The sequence below is a fragment of the Spermophilus citellus genome, assembly GCF_964194105.1.
Source record: "Spermophilus citellus genome assembly, chromosome: 7".
Classification (NCBI taxonomy): Eukaryota; Metazoa; Chordata; class Mammalia; order Rodentia; family Sciuridae; genus Spermophilus; species Spermophilus citellus.
In genome coordinates, this window is record NC_138188.1 from 139,259,084 (window position 1) to 139,283,344 (window position 24,261).

The 24,261-nt window shown below is 33.2% G+C and overlaps 1 protein-coding gene across 5 annotated transcripts in view; it reads left to right on the forward strand.

Moving 5' to 3' along the window:
* USP25 (ubiquitin specific peptidase 25) overlaps positions 1 to 24,261 on the forward strand; it is a 140,942-nt gene that overhangs the window by 62,539 nt on the left and 54,142 nt on the right. For all 5 annotated transcript variants that reach the window (XR_014022968.1, XR_014022969.1, XM_081301298.1 and 2 more), the window contains 5 exons: positions 35 to 121; positions 8,673 to 8,810; positions 12,152 to 12,228; positions 17,911 to 17,984; positions 22,264 to 22,412. Coding sequence is in view for 3 of the 5 variants with exons in the window: in XM_081301298.1 (XP_081157424.1) it covers positions 35 to 121; positions 8,673 to 8,810; positions 12,152 to 12,228; positions 17,911 to 17,984; positions 22,264 to 22,412 (525 nt within the window). In the remaining 2 variants the exon portion in view is untranslated. The remainder of the gene's footprint in view (positions 1 to 34; positions 122 to 8,672; positions 8,811 to 12,151; positions 12,229 to 17,910; positions 17,985 to 22,263; positions 22,413 to 24,261) is intronic.

Consider the following 24,261-nt stretch of genomic DNA (forward strand, 5'->3'; position numbering starts at 1 on the left):
AGAATTTCTCCTATCTTAAATTGTTCTTTTTCAGTCATTATTCAATCTTTTGGAATTTAGAAGATTAGTTCTGAATTACAAACCTCCATCAAATGCTCAAGATTTACCCCGAAACCAAAAGGTAAAATTATAAAAGATCTTTCAACAGAGTACCTGTGCTTTTTTATATTCTATCATTTATTATTGCTTTGGGGCATTTATTTGCTTCATCAGATTTGAAACTGTTGGAATTTGAATGTCAACTCATTAATTTCTACCATAATAACTTATCATCCTTTGTTAATATATTGTAAATATGACTTTTTCTTCATCTATACGTCAACAGTTAAATGCCAATTTTTTTGGTCAGTTTATTAACTTTTTCTAATTTTTCAGATTGTCAAATTTCAATAAACTTAATAGGGTATAATTGATAATTTAAGATCTTTCATCAGTTTTTTTCCTGAAAAATTGTGTGAAAATCAAATTTTCTTTTCAGTTGTTTTGAGTTCTTTAAAAAATAAATTTTAAACTTTGCAGTACAAATCTTTACTTTCTTTTTTATGTTTGTTTTTTGAAGTTAATATTAGGCAATACAAAATAAGAGAACATGATATTGGAGTTACCTTGCCTGGCTTCTAGCTGTGGACCTAAGGCAAGTCACTTGTTCTCTCTGTGCACTTTCCTCTACAGAGTGTAATAATAACAGTAGTTATTTCATGGAGTTGCTCTGGGGATTAAATGAGGTAAAACATATAAAAGGCATAAAAATGCCTGTTTTACAGTAAGTGTATTAGGTATTAGCAATTATGAGTTGATAGTAATTTTTTTAAAAATAGAAATTAAAAAAATAGGACTGATTTGCAAGAAGACATTCATATTTAATAGACAGAATATTGACTGTGGTGATGATGTGCTTAAGTGCTGGGCTTTAGTGATCTTGCTATAAAGAGCCCCTAGTCCTGAAATGCACTGGATTCAGGCAAAGAAGGTAAAGTTTTAGACTTCAGTAAAGTGCTGAACTTTGTGTGAACTGCTGTGGTAGTTATAAATTAATAAATTATGTTTTCCTTTTAGTGTTTAATTTTTAAAACCACTTTTCCTGCAAAGTATGTGAAATATTTGTTATGTATACTAGAGGGAATAGAACTTGATTTACAGCCAACTTTTCAGGCTGTCATCTCTGGGCTGTAAAGTGTCAGCCTGATAAATAATTTTGAACAGGGAATTAAGACCACTTGGCAAATGATCATACTGCCAGAGAAATTAAGCAAACCTGTCTGTCATTACAGTTTTTACATGTAACTTTTTGGACTATTGCCTCCCTTTATCACAGTTGTTTGTTAATATTAACAGCTCTCATGTTTCACTTGAAGTATATATACATATAATTTGTATAGAGTTGTTCAGAATTACTATTTCTACTAATTTATTTTTACATGTCTTCTTTACCTTTTATTTCCTGAATTTTATAGTTTACAGAGCTTTATTTTATTTTCATAGTAAGATGATGTTGGTTTGTCATCTTCTATAAGCAGTAATCATTATATCCATGTTACATACCAGAGCTAGTTGTGAGGTTATGAACCTGTTCAGCACATGGTGGGAAAATGTGTGTTCAGCCTCTTTCTGGAGAAGTTTGCTTCTTGCAATGGAAGGATCAGAATCTGCTGGTGTCTCTTTGGCTTAGAGAGTTGAAATACTTCATTCTCTGAAAGACACTAATTTATATAAGATGGTTCCATAAATGAAGTTATTTTTTAATCTGGCATGACAACAGGACACACTACAATTTGCTACCTTTGAAGCAAATGTGATAATTATAGGTAGTTATTAATTACTGATTTGTGGTACATTCACTTGAGGTGATTAAAGACTGTTTTTAAAAAGGTGTCAGTGTAACTTTTGTCACTTTTTATTTAATAGTGAATTTGTTTCTAATTCATAAAATGTTTACTACTACTACAGTGAAAACTACATATAAAACAAATGTTAAGATATGAATGCACTTAGAATTAATTTAATCAAATCAGAGAGATGTCATTCCTGTGCATTGCTAAGAGGATTTCTTTTGTTGGCTATTAAAGCTTGCCACAAATATCATGTATATCTTAAGTGAGAAGAAAAGATCATTAGTGTATTTGGAAATCAGTTAATACTTTAGGTGGATATGCCTATTGCTTACAGAAATTGAAACTGTATTACACATTCATATTCATTTGAACTATAAGGTAATCATGAGGTGACCAAAAAATAATATAGATTCTCAGTGCAATCATTCTTCTCCACTTCAGTGCTCTTTTGGCATAAAATGTTACAAACTGATGGTAAAACATTAAATGTTGAGAAAACAAGTATACTTAACTCCTTAATATTTAGTGGAAATTATTGTGCAAGGAGCTAAAAGCTTACTAATTTTTAGCCTATATTATTTATGTCTTGATTTAGGGCAAATGTTTCCAAATAAACAATGTTTTCCTCACTTTTCACCATGTGAAGCTAATCATTATAAGAGTGCCGCAGTCTTGGCTGGGCACAGAATCACAAGCCACCACACAGCTTTGTAGATTCAAACAGCAATTCTTTATTCCCGAACTCACACCGGCCTCCACACACGCTCTGGGGCAATCCCAGTTCTGCTGCCACCCAATTCACCTACTCCACGAGGCTTTTTTTCCAAGGGAGCTCAGGTAGCAGGAACGCCCTATTTCCAGCAGCAATAATCCTCAACATCGAACTTCCCTAAAACCCAAGGTCTTAAACTGGGAACGCCCTAAACCCAAGGACCAGGATACTATACTTCCTCAAACTGCAGGATACACCCTAATCCTGGATCCACCCTCGTCCTTGAGTAGGGTCATCTTTCTCAAACACACATGCAAGGTCACAGCAAATTTAACATGGGGTACGCTGGCAAGGAAATTTCGATGCGTCATTCCTACTTGGTAATGGCCCTCAGCATAAGAGAAGGGAAGGTGCTTAGTTGAGTTCAATACTGTGTTCCTTAATTTTACAAAAAAAGGAGGCATTCTGGGATTTCCTGTCCTTAACTATGACAAAGTAATAGGGACTGAATGTTTTACAAGTTCGATGTAAAAGAAAATAATAAAAGAGTAGAAATCACTCTATCAGAAAAACAGTAGAAAAAAATTAAAGAATCCAAAGCTGCTATTTGAGAAGATTGGTAAAGTTGATGAGCTTTTAGATAGACTAAGAACAAGGCAGAATAATATGTAAATGACAAAAAAGGAATGGAAAAGTAGGATGTCATTACATCATCCATATAAAACACAGAATAATGCATTACTATCAACAAGAGAAGGACCTCGAATGCCACAATCCATTGAAATTTGCTGATGAAGAAATGAAAAGCATGGGATAACCCTATATCATACTGAAAAAATCTCACAGTTGCCGAGAGTACTATGGTACATGCCTTTATCCCAGCAGCTTGGGAGCCTGAGACAGGAGGATCTCCAAGTTCAAACCCAGCCTCAGCAACCTAGTGAGGCCCTAAGCAATTTAGTGAGATCCTGTTTCAAAATAAAAAAGGCACGGGGATGTGGCTCAGTGATTAAGCACTCCTAGGTTTAATCATTGGTAACAGCTAAATAATCTTACTAGTGACATACCAGTTCTCTATAAAGTTTTACAGAAAACTGAAGAAGAGATAAAGCATCCCAACAGATTATGGGAGCCTAGTATTATCCTGAAATCAAAAGTAGAAAAATATATTTTAGGAAGAGAAAACTGAGAATCAGTATTGTTCATGAATGTGGAAAAAAAGTGGCAAAGTTTTGGCAAATTGAATCCTGCAGTATATGTAAAGTATAATATCTCATGAGAAAGAGGGGTTTATATGAGAATGCAAAATTGGTTTTTCTATTTAAAAATCAGTAAGTTTAATTCACCATATTAACAGACTGAAGAATGAAAATGATACTATCTTCTCAATAGATGAAGATAAAGGATTTGACAAAAGCTAGCACTTACTTATGATGCAGTCTACCTAAAACTAGGGTAAAGAAAAGAACTTCCTCCACCTGACAAAGCCCAATTACAAAAAAATCTACATGTAATATAATACTTAATGGTGAAACTGAATGCTTTTCTCCAACAATCAAGGTGTCAGTCTTCAATTTAAATTTTTGGACTGGAATTCTGAACCAGTGCCATACAATAAGAAAAGAAATAAGCATGGGGATTGGAAGTAAGAAATCAAAACTGTCTCTATGGTTGGATTATTTATGTTGAAAATTCTAAGTACATTACAAAAAAAAGAAAATATATATATTCTTATCAAGAACAAGAAATAAAGTCAAACAGTACAAGGTCAACATACAAAATCATTTGTATTTTTGTGTACCAGTAACATATAATTAGAAATTTAAATTTAAAAAAATACTTCTGTACAGTGATATGTGAAATATGAAAAACTTAGGGAGAAATTTGCCCAAATATGAACAGGAAAGACCTGTGAACTTAAAATGCCAGAATATTCTTGAGAAAAATTAAATGAATAAAAGAATATACCATGTTCATGAATTGGAGGATTCAATATTGTTACCGTATCAGTTATCCTGAGGTTAATCTGTAGATTTCATGTAAGCTCAGTCATAATTCCATCATCCTTTTTTTTTTATAGAAATTAGCTGATTGATTCTAGATATGTATGGAAATTTCAATATATATAAAAGCAGTAACAATTTATAAAAGTAAAAAAAAAATATTGGAGGGATTACTTATCAGCATACTGTGCTATTGGCCAGAATATAATAACATAGATAGTGGAGCAGAACAAAGCCTGGAAATAGACCCACCCACGAGGTAAATAGATGTTAGTCAAAGTTACCAGAATAATTTACTGAGAAAAAAATACATAAAATGATTTTCAATTTTTACCTGACCCTAAAATAATCCATAGTGGAGTATATTGTATTCTTAAAAATAAGAACTTAAACCATAGAAATTCTTGACAATGGGGCTGGGGATGTGGCTCAAGCGGTAGTACACTTGCCTGGCATTTGTGGGACTCTGGGTTCGATCCTTAGCACCACATAAAAGTAAAATAAAGATGTTGTGTCCACCGAAAACTTTAAAAAAAAAATTCTTGACAAAAACAGGATAAAATTTTTTTTTTAAAGAGAGAGTGAGAGAGGAGAGAGAGAGAGAGAGAGAGAGAGAGAATTTTTAATATTTATTTTTTTTTTTTAGTTCTCGGCAGACACAACATCTTTGTTTGTACGTGGTGCTGAGGATCGAACCCGGGCCGCATGCATGCCAGGCGAGCGCCCTACCGCTTGAGCCACATCCCCAGCCCAGGATAAAATTTTAATGTCCTTAGATTAAGCAAGGATTTTTTAAGTAGAACAATAAGAAGGCATTTATCCTAAAAGAAAAAGAAAAAAGATAAATTGGCATCAAAATTAATTTAAGTTTTGAAAGATTTATGCAAAATGAAAAGGCATGCCACACAGTGGGAGAAAAATCATTTATAAAACCAATAATTATTGATTAATTTTTTGAGGAAAATATTTGAATAAATACTTCATGATAAAAGATATGCAGAGAGTAGAAAACTACATGAAATAAATGATCAACATTGCTAGTCATTAAAAAAATACAGAGTAAGCTGCAGATGCCACTGTGTACCCACTTGAAGAAACAAAAATATAAGATAGCTCAAATTCAAGTGTTGATAGAATGCAGAGCTAGAACTCCATGGAAAACAGTTTGATAGCTATCAGCCATACAACCCACTCATTTCCCTTCAGGTTTTCATTAAGGGGAAATGGAAGAATATATACCTACACAAAAACATGTGTATCAGTATCTCTAGCAGTTGAAGAGGCTGATAGATCAATTAGTTGTGATATATATCCCCATAATTTAATACTACACAGCAGGAAAATGTATTGAATTACTAATGCAAACAAGCATACGGATGAGGCTCAAAATAATTAGCTGATTGAAAGAAACATGCCTAAAACAAATATATAGCATTTAATTTCATGTGTATAAATTCCTATAAAATAGAAATGACTCTGTTCACATGGAATTGATGAGGGAATGACAGGGATGAAGAAATTTTGGAGGGTGATGGATAGGCAGGTGTACTGTCTTGAAATTGTGGCGATGATTTCATGAACACATACATGAATGAAGCTTGGAGATTTCTCTGCTTGATAATGTACAGAGCGTATTATACATCAGTCATGATTTAAGAAACCTGTTTAAAAAAAAAACGAAGGCTAAAAGTTGTGTTCAAATGGTTTCTATTAATATTTTCATAATTTACCAAATTAGCTGCTCTTGACTTCATTTATATTTTTGCCTTTTGAAACTTGAGAAGGATTTTCTAACTGTGGGAATTGACTGAGACAAAAATGTTTCAATATGTCAAGACTATTTTACTTTCCAGATAAGCTCCTCAGCAGAATTTCTCTAAATTTTCAAAAATCATTGCTTTCTTTATGACTTGATAAGAAATGTCATTTAAAAACTGATTTGTCTTGAGTAAATGCTTCATGATAAAAGATATGCAGATATCACTGAAAGATGAAGAAATTAATGTCAGAAAACGAAGGGTTTTTTGGGAAATAATTTTGTTTCAATTCAATAAAATTATTTTTCAAACTTATATAGGGTAGTTGATGAGAAATTAGCAAGTATCAGAGACAAACCATGGATTGGTTTTCTTATTTAGAAATACTTAATCTTTATTGTTGATGATGAAATTTATTATATTTAAATGAAAACTATGTTCCTCAGAACTTAACACTTTTATGTCAAAATTAGTGTACTTTGTGATTAATTTAATGGCGTGTAGTTTTTGGATGAAGAGATAAGTATTTGGAATGAATTTTATTCCCTTTCACCTATTTTTAGAAGTTTTTTTTTTTTAGTTGCAATTTGGAGAGCAGTTATTTCCATATGAATTATATTATTCTAGGCAGTAACTATACAAAGATACACCCCTATAATTTTGTAATGTTGGAATGTTTCTTTTTTTTTATTGGTTGTTCAAAACATTACAAAGCTCTTGATATATCATATTTCATATATTAGATTCAAGTGGGTTATGAACTCCCATTTTTACCCCAAATACAGATTGCAGAATCACATCGGTTACACATCCACATTTTTACATAATGCCATATTAGTAACTGTTGCATTCTGCTACCTTTCCTATTCTCTACTATCCCCCCTCCCCTCCCCTCCCATCTTTTCTCTCTACCCCATCTACTGTAATTCATTTCTCTCCTTGTTTTTTTTTCCCATTCCCCTCAAAACCTCTTATATGTAATTTTATATAACAATGAGGGTCTCCTTCCATTTCCATTTGATTTCCCTTTTCTTTCCCTTTCCCTCCCACCTCATGTCTCTGTTTAATGTTAATCTTTTCCTCTTGCTCTTCCTCTCTGCGGAATGTTTCTTATGTAAACATGGAATTTTTTTTTTTTAGATTTAAGTAGTATATTCAAGCTTTATGTATTAAAATTGCTACTTCAAGAACTAAATATTGTAACAATTGTTTGTCTTATCTATTGTGACTCATTTTACTACCTTATGTGAAATACATGCTTTCATCTTGTTTAACAATGAATTGTTAGTGACTGGGGCTGCAGTTGTAGTTCAGTGGTATAGCACTGCCTAGCATGTGTGCAGCATTGGGTTCAATCCTTAGCACCACATAAAAAAATAAACAAACAAAATAAAAGTTTTAAGAAAAAATTGTTAGTGATTGATAGTATTTTTTATTTTTCATGGAAGGTTTGGTTTAATCAGTGAGAATTAAATGCTTGCTATGTATAGCAGCAAACTGTGGAAGAGATATTGAAATCTTTGAGAAGCTTAGAATCTTATATAGAATGAAAGTAAGATTTCAAGGACTGCCAGGAGGGTAATATATTAACCTCATATAAAGGTCTGACTTAAATTAATCATTAGGTTAATACTGTAGTTATTAAAAAATTAAATTAAAAATTATAATTACAATTAAATCATATTAAACATGATACTTAGTAATTCAGTTATAAAATAAGTATAGCAATTTTATAAAATATAAAATAATAAATGAATAACAATATTTATTAAATTGCTAATAAGGGTTCTAACAGTAGTGTAATAATTAGGGTCATCACACAGTAGTGGCAGTGGTGATTTGTAGTGGAGGGTGTTCATTTCAGTAGATATGGAATTTGCAGGAATTGTTAATTTGGAAGCGTCTAGAAAGGCTTCATAGAGGAGGAGGGGTTTTTGCTTATTTGGTTGCATTGGGGAAAAGCACTCAGAGCAGCGCCTGGCATGTAGTGAGCACTCATTGAATGCTGGCTGTTACTGTTGCTCTTGCCATCACCAGCTGGGCCTAGATGAATGGGAAGGATTATAATAAACAGACTTGAATGAGGAGGATATTCTTGGCTGGGTAATGACATGATTTGCTATGAATATGTGGCATTTATTCTGAAATTATGAGCCTAGCCTAGGCCCTCTGCTGTTACATGCGTGGCTCCTTTGAGTCCTGTAGATGGTAACAAAACTATTCTTTCAATATGATAGAGAATGCTGGATTTATGCCTGATCTTTATTAGTTAGTCTAATTTGGGTTACTATTAACATATTTGTTTACTTATAAAGATTTTGCTAATCTTTACTAAGGTTTTAGATTCTTATTTTTTTTTCCCCAATAGGAACATCGGAATTTGCCTTTTATGTGTGAGCTGAGATATCTATTTGCACTTCTTGTTGGTACCAAAAGGAAATACGTTGATCCATCAAGAGCAGTTGAAATTCTTAAGGATGCCTTCAAGTCAAATGACTCACAGCAGGTAGGTTTCTTGTACTGTTTTATTTAAGCTGATCTGTCCTTCAGCAGTTTTTACTAGAATATGTAATAACTTAGAATTGGTTGTTCAGCTTTATTACAAATAACCTGGAGTCATTTAAAACATGGTTTATTTGGAAGATTTACTTTTAAATTAACCAAAGGAAAGTGATCTTGGAAGTGTCAAGAAAAGTGAAGTTGTGATTTATATTATAATTGAAGATGATAAGGGAAAACAGTGGATAAAATGAAGAATGTTCACTTGTGATTAAAATAATCTCAACAAATTTGTGACAACCCAGTGTCAGTATAGTATACATGCTTTTGATGTTGCTGTTTTTGCTGTTAGGAGGTTAATTTTTCTTTACCCAGAAAATGTTTTTGAAAGAACTTGACTTTTTATTGTTTTTCATTGTTTAAATAGTGTTATCATAGTAGCTATTTATCCATTTATTAAAAATACTATGGAGGATTTTTCATGTAGAAATATAAAATATCTGGAAAAAAACAATATTTTCTCACATTGAGAAGTCAGAGCAATTAAGGAAAACAAAAAGGAATGAAAAAGTGGTAGGGGTAACAAGCATTGAAAAAGATAGTAGTGCTGAAGCAAAAGGAAGATGATTAAATAATATTTGAGAAGAGGTTTAAAAAGCCACTTTTTTTTAAAATTTTTGTAGTGTACTTTTTATAGTCCTTGGATCTATGTCTGTGTCAATGTGTGGAAAGGGAATTTGGAGACAGGCTCTGAGAAATTCTGTTACTGTGTTTCTAGTCTGCCTGCCGGCTTGGCCTGTTGACACCCTCTACATCTTTTTAAAATAACACCTTGTATGGCAATTATAAGCAGACAAAAAGGGTCTCACATCCAGTTTTCTTCTGTTGATTTTTTCTTTTTCGAAACCATTTCTAACAATGACCTGTTTGGTTCAGCATCATTTCATATGTTACATGCACATAACACAGAAGCCAAAAGAAATGGCTGGATCTGATCCCAAACCTCCATTTTAAGGACACTTCTTCTGAATATTTTTTACTTATGTATTCATTCATTCCTTTATTTCAGTTGCATTCTTTTCTTTTTTAGTATGTATACTTTCTTCTCCAGTGACTTTTAATATATAGTTACATTTTGACACATTACAGATTAATTCTATTAAATTCTTTTTTATCCGGAATTAACTTTTTCCCTTGTTTTCCTTGTTTACTTGTTTACTTCCTTCTTTGTTGATGCTTTCCACAGATATGTAGTAGTATTTGAGTGTCTTTTCATATTTAAAGATGACACAGCATACACACTTTCTGAGCCATACATAGTTGGGGCTTTCCAGTTTGAGTTAAGAGTCCAAATGGAAACAGTTAGCTCTGCTGTTACATGCTCCTGAATGCTGCAGTATGAATGTTTTTGCTTTGAGTTGACTGACTAGTTTTCTAGCTGTTGATTCTTTTATCTCTTTTAAAGTAGAGGCATATCAGTTCAAGTTGATAGAGGTTTGATTCTCTTCTGTTCCCTTAAAACTCTTGACTCTGAAGTATATATAATGACTAAGTGGAATACATCTATAGTGAAATGTACATCATCCTTATTTTGAATAAGTGAATATATACTTGAATTTTACATTTTTCCTAAATGTTTAAATTACATATTTTGAAATATTAAAGGGTCTTTATGGGAGACCTTTTGGGTATGCAGTAGTACTGTCAATTTTAATCATTCATTTGTTTTAGTTTACAAGTACTAATAATGAAATAATAAAGATCTAGTTTTATTTTCTTTTGGTGAAAGTTAGATTGATTGCTAAAAAGGGGATTCACTTCTACCAAAAGACTTGAGAAAAATAGGAAACTTTTTCATTCCTTGTTAATATAATTGTCAAGATAAGTAAAGTTATAGAAAATTATGGACATTGTTTTAAGGGTTAGATTAGTTTCCTAGGACCGCTCTAACAAATCACCAGAAACTGGTGGCTTTAAAAAAAAAAAAAAAAGAAAGAAAGAAAAAGGAAAATTGTTATTTCATTATAGAGGCCGGAGATCCCAAATAAAGGTTCTGGCAGAGCCATGTGCCCTGCAGCAGTTCTAGGGGGAAATCCTTCCTTGCCTCTACCAATTCCTGGTGACTCCTGGTGTCCCTTGGGTTGTGGCAGGATAGCTTCAGTTTCTCTCTGTCTTTGAATGTCCTTTTACTTGGAGGGTCTGTGTCGTGTCTTCTGTTTCTCACAGGAATATCCATTCTAAAAATCCAATGATTTAGAATCTACTCTTACTACCATTATCTCATCTTGAAATTCTTAATTATACCTACAAAGACCCATATTCCTTATTCTGAGGTTTTAAACAATTATATAATTCGCTGGGCCACTGTATATGATGTGAATGTATGTAACTGGATTTTTGTGGTAGTGTAGCTAGCCTTCTCTAACTGTGTTTCTGGAGCAATTTACTTAAGCAGTTAACTTCTAGATGTTAGTGCCAATATTTTTCAGGTCAATATATTGACCTAGACTCTCTTCAAAAAGTCTAGCTGGAAAAATATATAATAGTTCATTTTATAGTTGAGGCTGTTTAGATAAGTAAAGGCAGGTGGCCTGTGCTGATTCATTGTTTTTGTGCAGTCTTAGTAGGGTTGTTTTATTTTCTTCCCTTATGTTCTTTGTGAACCTGTTCCTCTGTCTTCCAGCTAATGTTGTTCAAAGAGTTATGGTAGTAGATTAGTACATCTGCCACCACATATTCTTACTTTTCTATGTTAGGAGAGCAAGGATCAAAGAAAGAGGTGTCAAAATTGACATATGTACTGGATCTGAATGGAGTATCAGTTTGAAGTTCATAGGATCATGAACTCTGGTGAGGAGTTAGTGGTTAGTTGGACTTAATTTCTTGAAGTAAACAAGTCTTCTAGTACAGGTGGCTGTGGCTTTAAAAAGTTGTATGTATTAGTTGAATTAAAAAACTGAATTCTTAAGAAGCACAAGTTCTTGTTTCTAAGATGCTTTATAAAATGAACAACCTTTGGTAATATGAGTTTCATTTTACAAAGACTCACTTCGGAGTTCCATTGGGCATGCTTTTATGTGTGTGTGTGTGTATGTGTGTATACATCCATACACACATATGTATTTTTTTCTCCTAAATTGAAACCTAGTAACAATGATTGTGTTTTTTCCCTCAAGTTATGATTTCATACCCTTAAATGTTAAATTACCAGTGTTCATTGGAATTGGTGATACTTTTGTGAGGAGCTGGTATTATACATTTCAGTGACTGGCTATAGGTTTTATGTTGCAAAAGTTATTATTTTTATTAGTAGGCTAAAATATCAACAAGACTTTTTTCTTTCCACAGCAAGATGTGAGCGAGTTTACACACAAATTATTAGATTGGTTAGAAGATGCCTTCCAAATGAAAGCTGAAGAGGAGACGTAAGTTACCATAAAGTTTAGTGATGGGAATTTAGGAGGTGAATGAATAGGACTTGACTTTTTCTCATATGTATTCCATGTCAACAAAGAAACAGGAAACCAAGATAAACTTGTGGAAGTCCCAATATTATCTGTATTATTGATAAACTGGAATTTATTGCAAATTTTGAGTTGCTTTCATTTTCCAATATAAGATCAGAATTTTGTCAGGAAGAGCTACAAAGTGGTTCTTGAGAGAGCCAGTCTTACATACCCAGTTCTTTTTCTTAGATTCAAAGATCATTTGTCATAAGGAGTAGTGGTAAAGTAATGGATTAATGGTGGAGAAATTAAAAAGACTTTACTCTGATAAAGTTTTTTCACATGGCAACCTGTGTACAGGAGTATAAACTTTCTCCTCAGTATCCTCTACTACTTATTCTTTATCCATTAGGTTTAACTATTAAAATGTTGGTTATTTAAAGTATTTTACTGGCCTCCTTGAAAGAGAAGTCAGTACTTTTAGGGCAAACCTATCTCTACCCTCATTTGGCCATTCTCCAAATATCAACCGTTTGTTCCTTTTTTTTTTTTTTCTTGGAGCACCAATGGACTATTTAGATTGTCATCACAGGCTCTGACATGAACCTTACCAGATTTAGTTCTATGTAGAATACGTAGAACACAGAGAGAAATCCCATGCTTAAAATTCTCTTCTGTTTCTTTTTTCCTGTTTTCAAATTATGGATACTCTTGTAGCCCAGTAAAGTTCATGGTAACATGATATGCAATGAGATTAAGGTTCAAGATATTCTAGTCATGCAGTATTAATAATGAAGAGATGCTTCTGAACTTTAATATAGATGCTCCCCCACTTTGCTGCCAAAATCCATGGAAATACTAAGCTTCCATATCACATCCCTTTTTTAATGTAAAATTTGAGAAGTTATACTTAGAAATCAGAGTATTTTGCTGTGTAATTGCAAGTCACATAAAGAAGATAACTCATTTCCCAGCTTCTTATTTTGTATCATCTTAGCTATAAGCATGTCATTCTATGCCTGAACAGAGTTTTGATTCTAATCTGAAGCCTGTAATCATTTATACATATGTAGTCCTTCTGTGCTTCACATGTTGAATTGCACGTACCTTAATTTTACATTTCAGACATGTGCCTTAATTTTAGATTTCAGGGCATTGTTAGGATACATATGATTAACCCTAGTCTCTTACCTTGTTACCAAAGATTGTAGCAGAAACTTAGCTCAGACAATTATGTTAATTTCACTTCCATCAGGATGCTAGTCATTGAAGGCCAGTTGACAGCAGACAGCTCTCTTAACTTAAACTAAATTGTAAGAAGTTACTCAAGAGAATAATCTGGTTCCAAGTATATAATATCTGACGTGACAAAATTCCACTCATTGCAAATTGTCTATCACGTAATATGGCATTTGAGTTCTACTTTCCTCCTCGACTATTTAGAAGTTTATGATGTGGCAATTTGGACCAGTAAGTGTCCTTCATTTTTGTCCATGAAACTCCTAAGTTGCATTTTCCTTGGGAGCTCCAGTTTGTCCTTTGTCATTGCTGCAATGAATGAACACTTTGTCTGATAACTCATTTTTGTGCCATGATGGCTACCAGTACTGCTGTGCAATTGTTTGGGCCTGTGAACCCTCCCTCTGAGGTTGATCTGTCTTCTGTTTTATTTTAGTTTCATCTGGAAAATCTCCCCATAAGATTCCTGAACTGAATTTGCTTTTGCTGTTTCTGAAACCTAACTCCCAGCATCCCATGAAGATCATTATCTCTTTGATATATGTTTTCCTTACATTCTGAATGTACTAAGCTTTGAGTATATTTCTTTCTGTTACACCTTTTTCTGGGTGTATGTGTATGTGTTATAGTATGTAAGTGTATATATGTATAGCTACATTTATATATCTTATATATGTGTGTGTATGAATATGTGTATGGTGTGTGTGTGTGCGCGCGCGTGTGCATGCACACTTGTTTTTCTCCTTTCTTTTAGGCAGACTTGGCTTAAATTTTTGACAGCTATATCATGCAGAACAATCCCTTCTTGGTGGATATGAAGATCTTCTTGTTCTTTGACTTTGATTCTTGCTTATACTTTGGCTTTTTCCTTGCTTATACCTATTCTTTTGTTAGGTACTTCATAATTTAGGTTAGTGAAATCTGAGTTCGGATATCCAAATTATCTAGTATTCAGACACACTCTGTCTGTCTTCACCTCTCTTGGTTGGTGAATTCCACCAGGGTTACTGTACTGTTAGACCAAGAAGACAGCCTTGTACAGAATTACTCTGTGGTTATTCACTCTGGCTTAAAGCTCACGTTTCTTATACTTTTCCTTAGAGATCTAATGTTAAAAATCCTTTGCACATGTTCCACTAAGAGTATGAATAATACCTGTGTTCCCATCTATGATAACTGAATCTCCTTGAGGTACTCTCAGTACTTATTTGAATGTTTTACCCTGGAATTCATAGTTTTTACTCTCAGATCTTACCACATTTTCTGTAAGTATTTTATAAAGTGTCCTTTCTCCAGTACATGACTTCCCAATTGCTTTTTGTATCTATTGCTTCCAATTTACTGTTTATGAACTCTTATTCCATCTGAAGGGGTAAGTGTATTTTGATTGTTCAGATCTTGCTTCCTTATCTGTTTACTTTTTGTGATGTATTTTTGGGTCCTCATCACCCTTTTTCCCCATATTTTTAAGTTTGTGCATATTGGGATTATGTTGTACATAATGGTGGGATTTGATGTTACATATTCCTACATTCACACAATATCAGAGTGTAATTTGACAAATATAATTTTTTATTATTTCCCCTCCCCTCCCTTTTCTTTCCTTTCCCTTCCCTTCCCTTCCTTTTCCTCCCTTTCCTCTGTTCTCCCAATGTCCCTTTGATTGTCATGAGATGCCTAGCCATCTTTCTTTTTCTGTCTCCTCTCTAGCTTTCACATATGAGAGAAAACATGAACGTTGACTTTCTTAGTTTGGCTTATATTGTATAACATAATGTATAACACAAAGCCATCCATTTTCTTGCAAATTACATAATTTCATTTTTCTTTATGGCTGAGTAAAATTTCATTGTATGTACATATTGCATTTTCTTAATCCATTTATCTATTGCCAGACACTTAGGCTGGTTCCATAGTTGGGCTATTGTGAATTCTGCTGCTATAAACATGGATATGCATATATCACTATAGTATGGTGACTTTAATTTTTTAGGATAAAGATGAGGGAGTAGTATTGCTAGGTCTATTGGATCTATTCCTAGTCTTTTGAGGAACGTCCATACTGACTTCCATAATGATTGTACTAATTTATAATCCCAATAGCAGTGTAAAAGTTTTCCTTTTTCTCCACATCTTCTCCAGCATTTATTATTGTTATTTTTATTTTTAATATTGCAGATTGAACTTAGGGGCACTTTACCACTGAGCTGCATCCTCAGCCTCTTCCTGCCTTTTTAAAAACATTTTGAGACAGGTGTCCTTAAGTTGCTTAGGGCTTCACTAAGTTGCTGAGGCTGGCCTTGAACTTTCAGTCCTCCTGCCTCACCCTTCTGAACTGCTGGGATTATTGGTATATGCCACCATGCAGGGTTTGTTGTTTGCATTCTTGATGGTTGCCATTCTGATTATAGGGAGATTCATTGGCCATTTATGTTTCTTTAGAGAAGTGTGTGTTTAGTTCATTGCACCTTTTACTAATTGTTTTTTTTTTAAATGTTGTTTTTTGAATTCTTTATATGTTCTAGATGTGAATTGTCTGTCAGAAGAATAGCTAGCAAAGATTTTCTTCCATTACATAGGTTCTCTTTTCACATTCCTAATTGTTTTCTTTGCAATGTAGAAACTTTTTAACTTGATACCATTGCATTGATTAACTCTTGGCATTATTTCCTGATCTTCAGGGGTCCTATTGAGAAAGTTGTTGCCTGCATCTTTATGGTGAAGTGTTGACCCTATCTGTATTCTCTTCTAGGAATTTTATGGTTTCTAGTATAATTCCTAGGTCTTTGATCAATTTCGAGTTGATTTTTGTTCTGGGTAAGAGATAAGGGTCTATTTTCATTTTTTTTACATATGGATAACCAGTTCTCCTAACACTATTTATAGTAACTGCAACAGCATGAATGCTTGGGCAGGAATTATATAAACCAAATTGTTCTAAAAATACAGTTCATGAGCTGGGATTGTGGCTCAGCAGTAGAATGCTCGCCTAGCACCTGGGAGGCCCTGCGTTCGATCCTCAGTACCACATAAAGATTAATAAATAAAATTTAAGGCATTGTGTCCAACTACAACTAAAAGTAATAAATAAATTTTAAAAAAATACAGTTCATTAAAAGAAAGTAAGATGTGATAGGGAGGTAAAAGAAAGTTTAGAATGTCCAAAATGTGAATAGAGAGAATGCAGAAGAGGTGTAGCAAGTGATGAGTATAGAAGGAAGAGAAAAAAATAGAAAAAAAAAAACAAAGAGAGAAAGAGGGAAGAAGAGAATATTACTGTTTGTGGGACAAAATAGGAAAGAGGAGTGAACAAAAGAAAACCAAAATAAACAAAAACGCTAATTCTTAAAAGACAAGGAATAATGACTATCCTAAAAAACGCTAAAAATGAAGAAAAAGAAACAAATATATATACTTATATGTTCATGGCTACATATAAATGATTAAAATATATAGGTGGTACGTTTACATTTACCTGAAAGGGAAGAGCCCACCAAGTATTTTGAATAGCACTAAAGATCAACCAGTGCTAATTCGATTATTGTAAGGATTAAGTGAAGGATTTACTACCATTATTCTAAATATTAAATGATGACCCATATAATGCATTTACCCAGAGGCACACAGTATCCCCCCGCCCTTTTCAAAAACAGTGCTTCACAAGTCAGTTGTATTCATTTAAATACATAATTAATGAATAATTTTGTATATGTGACTACAACACAAATTTTATACAATAAGGCCAAGACCAACTTTGTCTTTCAGGGCCATATAGTACAAACCTAAAAAGTTAATTTAAAAATTGTTAATTTTTTTTTGTTTCAAGCAAAAATAAAAATAAAAACAAATCTCACATGTTAAAAAATTTGGGAAATTAACAAAAGACTAATTTGCTAGCAACATGAAACTTGAGAAAAGGATGAGGTAGCTTTGAGTTCCTCTGACTGATATGGTGTTTTTGTCCTTCCTTGGTAAGAGCCATTGTTTTTAGATTTTATGCACTGTTTTATGTATATGTAGAAAGAACTTTCTAAAATTTGGTAGAAATATGTACTGATTAAAAGACTTCCCAAGAAGTCTACATAACCTTATATTTTAGTCATAAATTGCAAGACTGAAATGTGTGACAACAGAATGAGGAAGCTCATCATGAACACAGGCTATCAGGTTATCTTCTAAATTTGTTTCATGCAGTAGCTCTTATTATCCCTTGTAACAGTGTCATGAGGTTCTTAGTTGAGAGAAGAAATGGAAGAATAAATTTAAGTACTTTGCCTAAGGTCATATGATAAATAACAGAGCCATGTGTGGTGATAGCCTCATAAATGAAATGTTATCATCTTGTCATGTATTTTAATGTTTTCTCTATTATTTGTAGATACAAACATTATAAGTACTTTTGTATTTTTTAATATGCTTTAGGGATGAAGAGAAGCCAAAGAACCCTATGGTAGAATTGTTCTATGGAAGATTCCTAGCCGTGGGAGTCCTTGAAGGTACAGTTACATGTTTGCTTTTTATTAAATAAAAGAGATGTTGTTATCCATTAGTTCGATTGTCTTGATAGTGACTCTTTATTTGTGGAATGATTTTTACTTTTAATTTTACTTACTGTCTGAAAGTCTCTTTTATATTGCTCCTACCAATCATTTTTACACAGAGCACAGAATTGAAAGAAAAGGTACAAAGTGCATTTTCACATGCTAATTGGTAGTTCATCTTATGCTTATGTTCTTTCCACTGAGAGAGCTTCTTTTATGCTGGGAGTTACTGAAATGAAGAAATTTATGGGATACTAGGGAACTGACATGACACTCAAAAAGTTTCAGATATTTGAACATTTTAGATTTGGGATTTTCAGATTGGAGATGCTTTGTTGGTAATGTCTACGTAAATATTCCAAAATTGAAAACACTTCTGATCCTAAGCATTTTAGGTAAGGTATATGTAGCATGTAATGGAGTTGAATGCCAGGCTTGATATGATGCTCAGTTTTTAAGTTTTCCTTTTTAAAATTTTTTTAATATTGAAAGCTGAATTTAGCAACTTAGCATAGAATATTGCAGGATTCTCATTTTCTGAGTGATTATGAAATTATTTAGATTCTAGATTTCAAGAAAGGATTGAGGGCTGGGGATGTGGCTCAAGTGGTAACGTGCTCACCTGGCATGCGTGCGGCCTGGGTTCGATCCTCAGCACCACATACAAAGATGTTGTGTCCGCCGAAAACTAAAAAATAAATATTAAAAATTCTCTCTCTTTTTCTCTCTCTCTCTCTCTTTAAAAAAAAAAAGAAAGGATTGAATTCTGTTTTTTGAAAAATATGTTAAGAATGTTAATATTCATTCTATGCTAGATAACCTATTCCTTAAAATTTGGGAGTATCTGGTTTTCTTAAAAAAGGTAAAGGAATCAGACTCATTTAGATACATCTTTAAGTCCCAAACCATAAGGGAAAAACTACTCTTCAAAAATAGTTTTTCTCATATCACCCAGGCCATCAACTTTTGAAAGTTAGTTTTTCTGGATCGCCCAAAGTGTAAAATTTGGACAATTGTTTTTCCTTCACATTCTTAAGTAGTGGATTTCCATGAAATTATGTTTGAAGTTGATAATTAGGCATAAAAGGAAGTTACTAAGTCAGCTTTTAGTCAGGCATTTAAAGGGCTAGATTGAGAACATTGTTAGAACATTAGAACACTTTTGTCTACTTCAAATGCTAATGTTTATTATATAAATTTATATAAAGTGAAATATTTTACACAATATTACAGTTATACTATTCTGATTTTATGTGAAGTAGAACACTATCTGCAGCGGTGAATAGGTTCAATCAGGTTGAGACTGGGCACTGTATCTAATATGCTATGTGAGTGCTTCTACTTGTGTTACATTAGGTCTTACAACTGATTGTTATTAAGCCCAATGTGGTTGCACATGCCTATAATCCCAGCAACTCAGGAGGCTGATGCAGGAGGATCCCAAGTTTGAGGCCAGCCTTAACAATGAGACCCTGTCACAAAATAGAAATAAAAAGTTCTGGGAATAAGTAAATAATTCAGTAAAAAACAAAACAAAAACAAAAACAAAAACAGGTCATTGTTTTTAGAATGCTTAGTTTGTCAATCAGTATTGAAATTTTTGTACTTGGTATCAGTAAATTGCTCAAAGCTATTGTGCTAAATAAATGTGGCCTTAATATGTTTCCATTTGGACTCTGTTGCAATAAAAGATAGTTTACTTATAGAGCATTTTTCTTATCATTTTTATACTATTACATCATTTTTACATTGTTATTTCCCTAAAGCTTTATTTTGGACCATTACTTCTCCTTCCAGGTGATTTTGGGTTTGTTTGCTAAAACACTCCCACTGCAAACCTTCCTCAATGTTTTGAGAACTTCTAGTTCATCGACCTTTGCATTCCATTCCTCTTGGCCCTGGTCCTTACTTACTTTACTTCCTTCCTTGTCCATCTGTACACGTGGAAAAATAAGAATTCATACCCCATTTGAATCAAGTGTATGATATGTCAAGATCATTGTAATGTTTTGAGCAACTAAAAAAAAAAAAAAAAGATCACTCTTGTAGGCACCTAAAACGGTCTTACCTCCACTCCTTTGTGGTCCCTGATTATTCTCTGACCCTCATTAAACTATTTATATTTTCTCTTCAGGTACTGAGTACTTAATGTTGCTGTGTAAAAGTCAACTGCTAGTCAATTAAAACAGAGCATGGATTTGTAGTGATTGTGCAGAAGTGAAACCTTGGACAAGGTGTCTGGGAGAGCGAACTGAGCTTCAGTGGTCTCATATCTGCAACCCCACCTGGCAATGTTATTGGCTTTGTGTAATCACTGATCTCTGTCCTGTTTTCTGCAGTAACTATTTTCATCTTTTCCACTTACCTCCTTTCCACTCACCTTTTTCTCTTCATTCTCTTAGAAATGTATCACCTCAGATTTCAAGGATTTACTGTAAAACTGATGAAACGTAATTAAAATGGGTTCTACTCAAGGCTCTGAGTTTATATCTGTTTGTTATTTTGTATTGTATTTCTTAACCACTGCCCCAGATACAGGAGCTTCAGGATTCATCACCACCTCTACCATATTTTTTTTATCTGTATCAACAAATAATAAAGGAAATATTGTTTTATATAAAGAACATTGTTATATGTGTTTAGAATTCCATCTCTCTATGCTTTCTCTTAGACCTTACTCCGTAATCTCACTTTTTCTTAGTATCTTTCACTTCTTCGTCTTCTCTGTCTTTATTATCAGTATTTATATACATTCTGATATCTCATATCTTACCATTAAAAAAAAGATGAATTCCTTCTCATACTTTTTCCCCAGAATCCCCTTTCATTCCTATTTGGAGTTAAGCTACTTAAGAATGATGTTTGCTTCCCTGTTTACTTCTCATTTACTCAATCCTTTCTGCTTTAGCTCCTGAGCTCACAGCTTCTCTAAAAGGGATCTATGGTTATTGATGTTCTACATACGGTACTTCTTAAGTCATGCTTATAGTTTGTCTGTGTATCTAAAGTCCTTGGGACTCAGCTTAGTTCCTATTTTCTTGCTATGTCATTCTTAAGCAATTGCATCCACTGCCTTGATTTATAGTCACTAAACACCTCTCCAGCTATTCACATCTTCAGACAAGACCGTTAATAGTTACAGATTCATATATCCAGCTCTCCTTTCACATTAAAGTCTCCATGGACCATTCTGAATCAGTGATTTCCATGACTGCTTCAAAACAACTGTTAAAGGTTTTTTGTTGCTGTTGTTCTCCCTTTGGTAGTGCTGCTTTCAGCTCATAAAATCAATCTGATTCTTCATGCTAGGAATCTAAGTGTCATTATTGATAAATTCCTTGTTCTGCTGTCTTCTTTCCCATTTTACAAGCCAATTGGTTAAGTCAATACCTAATCTACATACCTTTATTTCTGTGTGGATTCTGCAGTTGTCTCCTAATGGTCTGTTACCCACTTGGCAAAGAGGCTAGAAAGGTATTTCAAGACATAGATCTGATTCTGTTATTCCTATATTTAACTGTTCAATGACTTCCCGATATATTCTGAATACAGTGAAAAAATTTCTTAGTAGGACTATGCAACCTTGTAAATTTTAAGCCTACTGAATTTTTCATTGCTATCCTCTTGTTTTCCCAAGCTGTACTGGCTTTGCTTTGGTTCCTTAAGTAGGCCAAGTTCTCTATAGCTTTAAAGTCTTTGCCATGCTTATTCCCTGGACAAGAATACTTGCTAGCCGTCTACCCCACTCTGGCCTGGCTAACTTCCACTCACTGTGGAAGCTTAAAGTCACTTTGCCACCAACGTCTTTCCTCTACCTGCTAGGACTAGGTTAGCTCTCCTTCTATACCCTCTCATAACACTCAGTCTCTATATTTTTAATAATATCTATAATAATAAGCAATAATTGGCTTATAGTATATGAGTAATTAACATATAGTATCTTTCAAACAAAACAGTTTCTTCAACTCAGGACCCTATCTCTTACTCACTGCTATGTGTATGCTCAATATTTATAGTTTCTTGCCCTGAGATGGTGCTTTTTACAAGAGTTTATATATATTGTGTGTGTACATGTATATATGTATAACCTATAGGAAAATTTATAATAATTCTTTATTTTCTGTAATATAATCAAATCATTTTTACAGGTAAAGATTTCGTATATACAATTACTTTAGTAGCTGAAAAACTGTGTTGACGAGATAAATTTAATTAACTTTTCTCCTTTCTATAGGTAAAAAATTTGAAAACACTGAAATGTTTGGTCAGTATCCACTTCAGGTCAATGGGTTCAAAGATCTGCACGAGTGCCTAGAAGCTGCAATGATCGAAGGAGAAATTGAGTCTCTACATTCAGAGAATTCAGGAAAATCAGGCCAAGAGGTGAGCTTAGCACTTTTAGTATCTCCATACTTCTCCAGGTCTTTCTTAAAATGACATAAAGCACAATTTAAGGTTCTAACAATTACTAATAATGGAGAAAATACTCAGAAAAAAATGTGTGTGGGTTTAATTTTGGTAACTTAGACATATGTGGAATTTCAACTATGAATCACTTAAACTTATCTCAATAAATTTATTTTGTTGTTAAAAACCCATCTTTATATGTTTTTTTTTTTAGTCAAGGTGCTAGCCATTAGCAGTATGCTAGTCCTACAGGTTAAAAAAGAAAAACATTGATATTAGGGTAGATTTTTATAGAGGTGTATATTACTATTATCAAATATTGTTGGCATTTATTCAGGCATACATAGGAAATATTTCATTTTTTATAAAATTGCTGATTGCATAAAGTCTAATAGAAAAACTTACTTTCTCAAGAAAGAAGTAATTAAAAAAAAACATAACATAAATCTTTTGTCTCCCCTGGTCTGTTTCTCTCCACCCTTCTTTGTTTCTCTATCTTTCTTCAGCACCATCTCTGTATCTATCCATTCACATATTTTATCTGTTGGGGAGTGTTGACACTGTAATAGAAAACAAAGTGCAGATCATGTGCCCGGCAATCAGTCCTTGTGCTACAGAGTGAAACAGTGATGGATAGTTGTCTAGATGTAAATTCCATGCACGAGTGTATAGATGTTTTATCTCTGTAGTTCACTATTGTATCCTTAGTGGGTAATGTGGTGACTGCAGATAGGGTCTCATGCTTAGCAAAAAGAATCTAAGGTCTTTATACTGAATAGGCAGGTGTTTAATAATTAAATATCAAGTAATAATATCTTTGTTTACTTAAGAAAGACTTGGGTTCTTGTTTCTTTGAGAATAAATGGCATTTGTCTAGTAGGTTTAGACAATTTTAGACAATAAATTTCTCAGAATGTGTGAGGGACACATGGCTGTAGTTATATTGCATATAACCATTTTTAACTTATTCAGTAAGTTTATTTAGTATATCATTCCAGAAATTTAAATTCATAGCTTTTGCAGTTCTCATTGTGGAAAAAAGAAAATAGATCCCCAGAAATCTTACCTATTTTCTGTTAAATAAAAGGGTAATGAGTTTGCGGCATGAGGCCATGGACGGCATTTTTCCTTATATTGGCAGAGTAGTTTTTATGTGAAATATACTATGTTCTATTGTTAAATAATCTTCCTCACATATTTATATTTTTTAAATAAAAATTGATTATTTTTACATAGAATCTGAAGTCTATTTTTGGTACCAGGGATTGACTTCAGAGGCACTCAACCACAGAATCACAAGCCCTGTTTTATGTTTTATTTTGAGACAGGGTCTCACTGAGTTGCTTAGCGCCTCACCATTGCTGAGGCTAGCTTTGAACTCGCAATCCTCCTGCCTCAGCCTCTTGAACTGTTGGGATTACTGGTGTGTGCCACCACGCCTGGCTTTACTATCTTTTTTATTAGTATTTAAATTAGTTTATATTTCATTATCTCTTCAAAGTATTTTATTTCTTCATGAAACCATTGATCTTTCTTAATACCACATCTCAAACCAAGAAAAATATTCAAACCAAAATATTTAAATAAAATTTTAAATTATTTTAACTAATATTAATTGTGTTGAATTTTTAAATAATTTTAATTATTCAAAATTATGGACTATTTTAAATTGGTATAATTCCTGTGAATAATAAATAGCTTTTTCTTCTTAATATTTCCTAAAAGATGATTTTACTTTGACAAACACACAAAAATCTTTTTTTGTTGAAGTGGCTGCAGATGACTAATATAGGAAGGACTCCAGTGTCTAAAATTGCTTAAGTTA